At 40.6% G+C, this 11,832-nt stretch overlaps 1 protein-coding gene and 1 long non-coding RNA gene across 2 annotated transcripts in view; one reads left to right on the top strand and one right to left on the bottom strand.

Annotated features, from left to right (window-relative positions):
• Positions 1–336: 336 nt before the first annotated feature.
• On the top strand, positions 337–634 carry LOC117960161. The gene is made up of 2 exons (XR_004660081.1): positions 337–523; positions 559–634. It is a non-coding gene; the product is annotated as an uncharacterized LOC117960161 (long non-coding RNA).
• A 1,789-nt stretch (positions 635–2,423) lies between these two features.
• ltbp1 (latent transforming growth factor beta binding protein 1) overlaps positions 2,424–11,832 on the bottom strand; it is a 94,686-nt gene continuing 85,277 nt past the window's right edge. The window contains exons 22-27 of the mRNA XM_034898560.1: positions 8,676–8,804; positions 8,451–8,591; positions 7,249–7,425; positions 4,684–4,830; positions 2,888–3,037; positions 2,424–2,793 (exon numbers count right to left, since the gene is read on the bottom strand). Coding sequence (XP_034754451.1) covers positions 2,606–2,793; positions 2,888–3,037; positions 4,684–4,830; positions 7,249–7,425; positions 8,451–8,591; positions 8,676–8,804 — 932 coding nt within the window. The 3' untranslated portion in view covers positions 2,424–2,605. The remainder of the gene's footprint in view (positions 2,794–2,887; positions 3,038–4,683; positions 4,831–7,248; positions 7,426–8,450; positions 8,592–8,675; positions 8,805–11,832) is intronic.

Genomic DNA, 11,832 nt, shown 5'->3' with positions numbered 1-11,832 from the left:
TAAACAGTAAAAAAGTGACCAGCCAATGCACAAACATCACAATTTGTGGTTTATTACCAATGGGTTTAGTGTACACTGTAATATGAATTCATAGAAAAAGTTATTTATTCATGTACAAATTACAAACACATCAGCTGTTTTCTCCATTTGGTTTAAATGTACAATGTAAAGTTTCTTCTCTCCCATCGCTTTCCCATAGCAGCTTTACAACTTGGCAAGACTTTGCTGTAAAACACAGAAAGTGAAGTATGAAAAATAAAACGCATTTCAGTCTTCTCAACATATGTGTCTAAAGAAGAAAGAAGGGAAGGAATACCAGGAAACAAAAAGTATCTTGGTAAGACACATGGATTGTGGAATTGTCGTGTGTCCCAGAAAACAAGTAACTTTATGAACACATTTTACCTTTCTTACAACACAAAGAGTTATACAAACACCACAAAAGGTTATTCCAAAAACCTTACAGTGGCAAAGTTCTATAGAACATCAAAATGTGGATATTACATGATTGGGTTATGCTTTAGTGTAAAAACAAGCTTTTCTTTATGGCAGACAGAGGGATTGTACCGGAGGAAGAGAGGGAGCCGACAGTTGAACTCTTCACAGAATTAAATATCCACAATCAGTTAGACTGGGTAAAAAATAACAACTGGATCCCCCAGCACAAGTCCTTAGGGTTTGTCGATACGTTAAATGAGCAAAATGACCTCTCATAACACATACAACACCACTTCAAAACAAAATAAGGAACAGACTTGGAAAAGCAACATACAAAACATACATTTTATACAATTCCGTTTCTATCCCAAACATAGGCTGCACATAGTAGATTAAGTTGAATCTTCAGCTCAAGTAAATTACTCTTTGTTTCATGTAGAGTTAGATTTCTGATACAGTGCAGAATATATGGACTGGGATTAAGTGCTGTGTGTGTGTGTGTGTGTGAGTGAGTGAGTGAGTGTGTGTGAGAGTGAGTGTGTGTCTGTGTGTGTGTGAGAGTGAGTGTGTGTGTGTGTGAGTGAGAGAGTGAGAGAGTGAGTCTGTCAGTAAGTCGGTCTGTCTGTCTGTGTGTGTGTGTGTGTCTGTGTGTGTAGGTGTGAGAGTGAGTGTGTGTGTGTGAGAGTGAGTGAGTGAATCTGTCTGTCTGTCTTTGTGTGTGTGTGAGTGTGTGTGTGTGTGTGTGTGTGTGTGTGTGTGTGTGTGTTAGTGCTTGTTGTATTTCTATACTGTAAGGAACAAGTGTCTACTAAGTGATTTTAAATAGTGAGGAACCCCTTGAAGACCCACTAGTCGATCCACACATCTTAGGTTAAGGTGAGAGTTCAGTTGAGCATTTACCATCATTTTAATGTTAAAAAGTAAAATAATAATTTGAAAAGCATACACCTTAATTAAACATTACTTTAAATGATTCATCAGAGATTCCATCAAAAGTTCAGCTTTGTGAAAAAACACAGATTATTATTTATTCTGACAATCCATCATATTGATGGGTTAGTTATGAGGGGAAAGTTGTAGAAATGATTCTTATAAAGCAAAAAGCCAGGCTTGCAGTTGGGCACGCTGTCAGCTGGTCACGTCTCAGCTGGTGGATAGATGGCAATGCACTGTGCACCATCCATGGCACCCACATGGTAAAATCCAATGAATCTGCTGTTCCTATAGGTTGACATTTGTGATTTTTAGTAAACAACTTTTTGATGGATTGCCGCGATATTTGTTTCAGACATCCGTGTTTTCCAGAAAATGAATTGTAATACATTTGATGCTTTGATTTTTCATCCAGTTCAGGTCAAAATGATTTACTTTGGTTTATGACTCAATACCTTCAGAACTAATGGCAATCAGCCTAATTAGCAAATGCTAGCATGCAAACACTATAAACTAAGATTGTCAACATCCCAATAATTATACCTGCACATGGCTAATGGCTATGTCCAAAATCCCTCCCTATTTACTGCCTGGCTCATTACATTTCCTCTTGAGTGTCTGAATGTTATACATACACCTTAAAACCTCCAAATGGAATGAAAAAAGTTGCCAATGGCATGTACCCAACATATTGCTAAACATGGATGTATTAAGAGAGCTGCCACTCAGCCTTGTTGCATATACAGTATTTGACATGACATTTTCCATGTTACTGCTAGACTAACCATATCCCAAAATGTCAAACTATTCCTTTAACCAAAGAAACCAGAGCAAGTTGCAATGTTGACAGTGAAGTGTGTGAGCACGTATTAAAACAAGACTGTTATTGTTTTTACAAAATTATTGGGAGTACTTTATAATATTACAACTGTTTTATTTTTAAAATGTCCACACTAAACTACTAAAATGATGAAGGACCCAAAGTAACATAATCATTGTAAAAAAGAATTCATAGTGCTGTAAAACAGGGGGGGAGATTTGGATTAGTTTTTAATGAAAATCAGAACAGGGATTAGTTTCATTTCAAGGCAAGGTTTAAGGTGTATGTTCTTTTGATTTTATTTAGATGTTGGGCAAGTGTTGAGGATTCTGCAGTAGCTGAATGTCAGTGGACGTCCTCACAAGTATAGTGATACAAGCTTGTGCGTGTGGTTATAGTGTCTCTTGTTGCCCCCTAGTGTCTGTCTATGCTCCCTGTGTGTGTTGCTGTTTGATGTGTTGCTGGGGCCACACAGTAGTTGGGTTTGTCAGAGGCAAAGAAGCCTGGCAGACACACACACTGATAGGAACCCACTGTGTTGATGCACTGAGCATTTTTACACAACGACATCCGGGTGTTTAGCTCTGAGCACTCGTTCACATCTGTGGACAGAGGAGGACAGAAATGACATCAGACATGACAGATATTTTGAAGTTAGTGTTTCTGTGTTTTAAATGTGTGTTGCTGCCCTCTTACCAATGCAGGCCATGCGGGACAGGTCCAAGGTGTATCCATCAAAGCAGTCGCAGGTGTAACCCTCCTGAACCCGGACGCACCGACCGTTCTCACAGCCATTCAGTATCCCACACTCCTCTGCTCGCAAACCCTCAAAGGCCTTGAATGGAGCTGTAGCACAAAAGAACAAAACTTCTCTAGACCTGTTGTGAGAACTTAACATTTTTAAATTCAGTATCAACATTATACATCGGTAAGTACATCCATGGGTACATTGGAAACAGGAACTGCTTATGGCTAATTAGGGATTCTTTTAACTGTGGCATTATACTTTCTGCTGTCAGACAATGAATAATATCATTAATAGCAGGAGTAGGGAGGAAGATCAGAAAAACAAGGTCCATGTAACATATGGCTTTATCCTAAGGAATAGCAGAACTGGTGTACCACTGGCCTCAGCTGGAAGGCCTCAGGTTCTTATGTCTTTACCTAACATGAATCCAAGCATGCCCCAAAAACCTGCTTTCAAATTTTGAGCACACTGATGTATTACATGAGCCATTCTCAATTTCGTATTTATCCACTGTGAGACATCAGAGGTAAAGGTTTCCTTTCCAGCTGAGGATTCAGCCACTGCAGGACTGGATCCAGGACTAGCATCTGTTTAAAGAAGTTCATTCTAACATGTTGTTAGTTTTATTATCACAAGATGGCAGCAAAGAACTTTGTAATGTCAATATAAGCTAGTGTTCGTCCTTAGAGAAGCTGAACTTGCATATTTATAATACCCAATAACACAGTGCATTTGTCTTCACTTCCAGCAGTTTGTAGAACTCATACCTGTTAAACCAACTGTAGATGCCCAATATAATACACACTCAGTTGCCCTTTTGATGGCTGTGCACTTGTGCTTTATGACAATTCATATGTACAGTATAATCATTTTGGAGGCTGCGGTTTGTGCTGCTGTGTTTCTGAGAAGTAATTGGAACATTCTGTCCACACCATTTATAGCAATGAAGGTAGATGAACCCCAGACCACATATCCTTGCATCCTTGGTTTTAAAAAGCAATTTGTAGTAATAAATACATGATCAACAACAGGGCCCCTTTACTAAGTTATAAAAAAGATATAAAGGGTTAAAATCAGCTTCATTGAGGCCCACAGTGAAACTGCAGCTTCTCTTTCTGGTCAAAAAGAGTTGACACACTTTGAAACATGTATTTGTGCACGCAGTGTAAACTTAATCCTTTTCAAATTAACTGAAATGGAGAACATTTCTGATCCACGTCTCCGAGGATGGGGGGCAAGCTGACTTCCAACAAAGTAGTATTTACTGCCAAGCTAGTAGTGTCAAGAAAGCCACAAGGTCTGCTTCACTTTTGTCAGGGCCACTGGGCTTGGCTTGTATTATTGCTGGAGAAATGGCGCCTGAAGACCAGTTGATCATGTTTGAAAGATATTGGACCAGTAGTTGTGAATAGACGGGCATATATGAATAAGAGAAGCAGGAGCTTGTTGACACCTGCCCTGACAGCTGAAAATCTAAGTTTTTGTGGTTTTGCATATGTGTTGTAATGTTGTATCTTAACCAGTGTCATCACACACATACACAAACACACACACACACACACACACACACAGAAATACTGTAAAGCGGGATAAACTCTATATGTAAACTTCACAATTCTTTACCTTGGCCCCATTACTAGCAAGAACTTAGTAAAGACCTGATTATGGTCAAGTTGCATTAAAAACAGTGTTTCAGTGTTATTTGTCTGTTACTATAAAAGATTCATAAAAGACAAATACTCACGCTCTTCGTTGTCGTAAAAAGGCAGGACAGGACCAGGTAATGGGGAATAGTCTTGGCTCACTTCATATTCATGGATAGGGCCAGCAACAAGGGCGTCGTGACCATATGCCCGCCGCCCGCCAAGGTTACACATGGACGCATAATCCTCTGAGAAAGACACAGAGAGAGAAAAGATAAGAAACGTCAGGAGCTGCCAGTTTGGTTCCTTATGGAGGACATTTTTTGAACACTTCTGAAGAGCATGGCAGTAGCAATATCAATGCACAGCAATATATCAGATGCATACAACACTCACAGTTACCATTAGGACATTGAAATTCTAAATTACTTTTGATTGCTGGTTTAAAGGTCCAATATGTGATATGTTTACTTTAATAAATCCAAAAATGACCCCAATATATCATTAGATATTAAGGAAACATGCTGAGTTGAAATACTTTCTGATGCTAATGCTAGTATTTCCGCCTTTTGTAATTTCCATTCCGTGACATGTCTGTCTGGGTGTTGTTATCAACTGGCCAGTAACAGCCAGACCGGGTTGCCAGCTTGCTACAGCTGTAACGTTAGTACAGCCATGAAAGCAGCAAACAAACCAACGGGATCAACGGAGATGGATTCTATCCGACCTAAAACAAAACAAAAAAACAGCATGTTTCTAATAGTTGCGTGACCAGAGACATAACAAACCCCCTTGTTAAATATTGAAGATGTATTTGAAAGATTGAGACAGTTTAGGAGGACGCTGAGTTGGCTAATATCCTCCTAAACAGGTAAGCATTAGCTTCCATTTATCCTGGCTACTACCGACGGGCATGTTATGTCATTTCAACGTGTAGCCTGGTCTGCGTCCGTAGCTGACAACGGTGAGTTATTTTAGGCCAAGAGAGGGGGGGTGGCTTTAAATTGGGAAGAGAGGACAGTGAGGACAGAGGAAGTGTGTCTGTCTGGCGTGTGGAGAGGACAGTGAGGACAGAGGAAGTGTGTCTGTCTGCCGTGTGGAGAGAATCTTTCTGACTGTCAACATAGCCAGCCTCTAGCGTTAGCTACACCGCTGTGATGTGGAGTACAAGCGTCTAGCAACATTGTTGTGGATGCTGCGGTCTCAGCCTGGCAACCTCCGTGAACTTTGAGTCTGGGGAGGAGGGGGCGGGGGAGATCACTCTCTCTGCAGTAACTATTTTAAACACTAGCTGTCAGTATTACATATTAAACCTTTAATGTTCTGCCTCTGAACGGCAGAGAGCATGTAACCAGCATATTTTTAAATCTAGTTTGGTGAATTAAAGGAACACTTTGGTGATTTTCAACCAAACTTGTAAACTGACAGCTGCCATCTGGTTCTACTTGCCATACTGACCATACACTGCAACCCGTTTATGTCTAGGCTGCAGTGGCAGTGCAAGAGATCTCTTTTTGCTGGTGCTATGGGGTTACTCAACGTTTCAGTGTGAGTTTTAGGTTAGAGTCTTCCTTGACATATGAAACCTACACACGTGCGCAGATACGCTCCCACCTTAGCAGCAGTTTACTGAGTGAGCGAACGACAGGAAGAGGGATTGATGAGTTTCATGCACTAAAGTTGCCGATGCAACAGCACCATGAAACTCTGTTTATCCCACCGATCACATTTCAAATACCAGCCAACAAGCCAGGTTTACACAATCATCACTGCAGTTTTCAAACAGGAGCTTATATTTGCAGAAGAGTAATGCAGCAGGCCGAATAATCACACAAAGCCAAGTACACACACAAACACACACACATGCATCCTCACACAGTATTCATACTGGCACACATGGCAACAATAATGTTTTTCATATATGTAGGGACTTAATATATCCAAATAAGCCACTGAACCGGTTTCAAACATGTTTCCAGGGCTATAAAAAAACCATAATATGATTTATATAGTTATGTAGTTTATACAATAAACCAATGTCCTGTGCGCTGTATAACTTTGGAGTCAGTAATCCATTCCTTCAGTTCTGTAAAACACATTTTCACTGTAATGTTCTGCTACGAGACAGATATATGAGTTAAGTTCTTCCATATTGGATGAATCCTCCCCCACTGTGGCCTCGCTGTGCATGCCCTGGTCTGATGTCATTCACAGCAGTGTGACGTCAGCATCCTCAGCAGCAATCATGGCCACGGTCAGGTCATCTTCCTAATGTCAAATGTTTAATGTGTGCTGCACCCATTGGATAAAAAGCATCACCTGTGATTGCTCCACGTTTTTGTTCTGAAAATAATCGGTTTGTTTTATTAATGTATTTAATAAATAAATGACACACGCTCTTTCTCCCTGTCCCCGTTCTCATCAGCTCACCTGACTTCCAAAGCACATCCACTTCTAACTGAAATCCTAATAACTGGCCTCAATGTTTACTTCTGTACTACAGCTGCCCGCTGCTACCACATCGATGTCACTGTTCTTTAGCTCATTCAGAACTGCGAGTAGTTCACGCTGGAATCTTAGAGAAGTCAGAATAGAGCACTAAGACTTGCAGTGTGACAGACATTCCAAACATGAGAGCAGGGTGTGTGTTGTTGAGCAGTGTGTACCAGTGTTCCTATAGGGGCACAGGGCACAGTCCATGCCCCAGGCCTCGCCGTACAGACAGCAACACTCTGTGTACGTGGTCTTCCTGTCGGGACCCAGCGGCCGCATGCACCTCATGCTCTGTGTCACCGTCTGCCAGCAAATCCCTTGGTTGTCCGTCTGCTCCGCCTCATGTTGCTCTGCAATCGCACACGCACGGACACACGCACACACAGACAGACACGCACACAAACACAAACACACACATTACTCTCTTTTTCTCTCTCTCTCTCTTTTAATTCAATTCAAAGGTTCTTTATTAGCATTAAAGTTTCCACATACAATTTGTCCAAATATTTAGACAGCACTCATGTAAGTCTCTCTCCGTCCTCCCAACCAGAGTCAGAACGTCGCCCACCTTGAAATCAAGGTCTGTAAAGCTGAAACTGAAATAGAATTCATTCTTTCTGAACTTCACTCAGTATTTTGATGTCAGGAATATGATTTACTTTATTGACATTAGCTCAGGAAACGCCCAAGGAACTTTTTCTTTTACTGGCAATGGTTTTAGACAATGGGATATTTGAGAGCCAACTGCGAGGAAACGCCATCTTACTTCTGAGCTTTCAAATGACACTGCCGCACTCTTTTTACCTGCCTCTTGTGATTATATTGTAGATAATTTGAACAGCAAACTCAGAATTGATGTAGTGGCTCCACTAATCTAACACCACCATGGAGAAACCAAGGACAGCCTTTTATCAATTGAAGAACATTGCCAGAGTGCGTCCATTTCTGTCTCTCTCTCTCCCAACACAGTGTTTGCGCGTGTGTGTGTGGGTGGGTGGGTGGGGGGGGGGAGATACTTGGCATATCTCTATGTCCTTATACGTCTCTATGAGACAGGTGTGTTGGAGGGGATGAGTAGGTAGCACACGGTCCAACTTGTATGAAATGTTATACCTGTGTTTTTGTACGAGAGCAACCTCAGGCTTGCTGGGTTCATACTCTGCAAACATTGCCATACAAAGCCTCGGAGTGAGCACTGCCAGAGAACATACATCCGGGCTAACTATTTCATTTAACTATTGATATGCAAATACTTAGTTTTTTTGAAAAAAAAAAAAATCTTAAATATTGGTAAGGCTTAGCAATACTGAAAGTTCAAGAATTTCGGGAGGGACATTTTTAGAATCTGTGCATGGGAGATGAAAGCCTTTCTTACCAGCCACCTCAGGAATGAAGACACAGCGGTTACTGCTGGGCTCCAGCACCATGGGCTGGGTACAGAAACACATGTACGAGCCATCTGTGTTCATACACTGTCCACCAGCACACAGAGACTCATCCAGACACTCATCCATGTCTACAGGACAGGGAGCAAAGCACACGTTTAATACACAGACACACACACACACACACACACACACACACACACACACACACACACCTGTGCACTGCAGATTGGCAGCGTCATAGTCCTGTCCCGTCTTACAGTAACACTCGTAGCTGCCCACAGTGTCCAGACAGAAGCCTCCTTTACACACCTCCTGGCCAAACAGAGTACACTCATCTGCATCTGCAAAGAGCCGAAGAACAGTGTCAGAGCAGCCCTCTGTTGGACAACTACATGAGAACCCGGTGAGGCAGGACACAGTACCATGTTCTCGGGTCGTTCCCAAAGCTTCTAACCAGGCAATGATCTGTCAGAAATTCACTAATGAGTTAAAATATAAGAAAGATATAAACAAATGAACTAATATGATGAGGGTATGTAAAGCAAAGAAATTATAGAGACTGTAAATAAAAGTAAGAATAAAACTTCCAACGATATTCGTGACATTGATATGTCTCTAATGATAAAAATAAATAGACGAGATTGTAGAGCTGCACGATTATGGCCAAAATGAAAATCACGATAATTTTGATCAATATTGAGATCACGTTTAATTATCACGATTAGTTTTTGATTTTAACCAAAACAAATTTTATTGTCACATAGGCTATTTATAACTGGTTTCACATCCATATTATGCTATATTCTTCTGTCTTAAGTTGTATGTTGAATAGACATACAGCTGCAACACATGTAAATGAAAATTAGCTATCTGAAATAAATAGGCTATGATGCATTTTTAAAAGCTCATTCACTGATTAAAAGAGCTAGGGAGAGAGGGGGGTGCGATGGACGTACTCACTGAGAGACGGCTGACTCATTATGAATGGTTCCAGCACGGGTCGAATGGTGGGTCAGTGGAGTTACACACGTCATGTGCATATGAAATATCTGTATCATCACTGCGCTGCATTTTTATTAAATATAATATTCTGGCCATGGGTCACATCTCTGGTCCAGGTCCAGCAGGCTCCGTCTCACACGCTGTTACTCTACCAACTGAAGTTAGTTGCATTCAATAACTTCTTCTGTGTTCTTCACCGTGGCGGTCGCGATAGCAGAGTTACCATGGAAACACTGGTAAAAATACAGGTTTGCCCCTCATACTTAGCAATATACAGCTGCGTTAATAAAAAATTAAAACTGTAGACAGGTCTCAGAAGTGTGGACCGCCGCCACTGTGTGGCAGGGCTGCGTGGAGAGTAAGAGGAGAGAGAGTAGAGGAGAAATCCAACAAAGGCAAGGCTTTACAGAAGAAATGGGTCATTTAACTCAAAATTAAACCATGTCCATATAAACAGCATTGCTTTGTTAGTGGAGAGGCAGTGGATGCGAGGACATTAGGTGCACCGGTGCGACCTAGAGGAACGATATTACTTGCGCCCTAGAGCTCTGTGACCTATAAGACACTAACTAGAATTCGAGAGCCTTGTGAGCTAACATACACTAACTAGCACCCTAGAGCCTTGTGAGCTAACAGACACCAAATAGCACTCTATAGAGCATTGTGAGCTAACAGACACTAACTAGCACCCTGGAGCCCTGTGACCTAACAGACACTAGCACCCTAGAGCCCTGTGAGCTAACAGACACTAACTAGCACCCTAGAGCCCTGTGAGCTAACAGACACTAACTAGCACCCTAGAGCCCCGTGAGCAAACAGACGCTAACTAGCACTGGTTACTGCTGCTGTCTGAAAAAAAACACAGACGGGACAAAATGTTGAGTTAACTGGTAAACTGGTAAACCTTAAGACCAACGTATGACTGACTGCTATCTGTTGTGGAACATACTGTATATATAATTTAAAATAAGAGAATATACAGTAGCTAAAGTCATTCCATTGTTTAATTTTAATTTTAATAAAACATATTTTCAATAACTATAGACCGATTTCCAAAAATACTTGAAAAACTATTTGTCACAAGGCTAGATAATTTCTTTGACAAAAACAATTTACTAATGGACAGTCAGTATGTATTCAGATCCAGTATATCTATGTAACTTATTAAGTTAGTAGAAAGATTATTTAAAATAAAAACTATGCAGTGGTGATTTTCATTGAGCCAAAAACATAAAAGCTTTTGATCATGAAATCCTGTTAAAAAATGGAAAGGTATGGTATCAGAGGTGTGGCTTATAACTGGAATATAGTAACTATATAGAAAAAAGGAACAGCTTGTTCAAATGGGTAATCACTGGTCAGTGAGTCTTACTATTTCCTGTGGCGTTCCACAGGGGTCAGTTTTAGGCTTGCAACTGTTTATCCTTTACCTTAATGACATTTGCAGAGTATCAAATGTACTATAATTCACTGTTTTTGCAGATGATGCAAATATCTTTTGTTGGGGGGATGACTTGCAGCAGGTGCTGGAAATGGTCACAACTGAAATTAATACATTAATACTCTGGTTTGATTCGAATAAGTTATGTTTAAACTTGAACAAAACTAAATTCATGGTATTTTGAAATCGTACTATGAATACAGATGTTAAAAAGGTAAATGATTATGAAACAACTGAAAGAGTCCATGAAAGTAAATTTCTGGGTGCTGGAAGCCACACATGAAAATGTGGTATATTGAGCAAAACTAGACGCATATTGAAACAAAATACTGTACATTATGTACACTGTACTGCACTTATTTTACCATATATGTTATATTGTGTGGAAGTACGGGGAAATACCTACAAAAGCAACTTACAAAATATTTGCTAACTGCAAAAAAGAGCAATCAGGAGAATAAAGTGGGTATTATGAGCACACTAATCATCTTTTTTTATAGTTACATTTGCTGCAATGTATGAACAATGTTACAATCAAAACTGCACAATTTATGTTTAAAGTGCCCATGTTATGAAAAAAATACATTTTCTGGGATTTTGAGTGTTACTTTGTGTCTCTTCTGCTTCCACACGATTACACACTTGGAGAAAAACCCATCCATGGTGTCACTAGAGAGAGGTTGCTAACTGTAGCATGCTAGCGCTAGCATGCTAGCTTGTTCTTAATGGCAAAACATTGCTCCAACAGCCACTAGTTTGCCTTAACCTCCAAAAGAACTACTTCCTGTCCCTGTTGTGCAGGTATTCCGCAAGTGTCCCTGGTCTAGAAGAAGTCTCCCAGCTAATTATGCCTTGGACTGACCAAAGCTGGAGAAAGAGTTATCTAGCTGATGGGATCTTACCGAGCTACTGAGCATGTGCAGCTC

The sequence above is a fragment of the Etheostoma cragini genome, chromosome 17 (assembly GCF_013103735.1).
Source record: "Etheostoma cragini isolate CJK2018 chromosome 17, CSU_Ecrag_1.0, whole genome shotgun sequence".
NCBI classification, from domain to species: domain Eukaryota; kingdom Metazoa; phylum Chordata; class Actinopteri; order Perciformes; family Percidae; genus Etheostoma; species Etheostoma cragini.
This window is presented reverse-complemented; position numbering and strand designations above follow the sequence as displayed.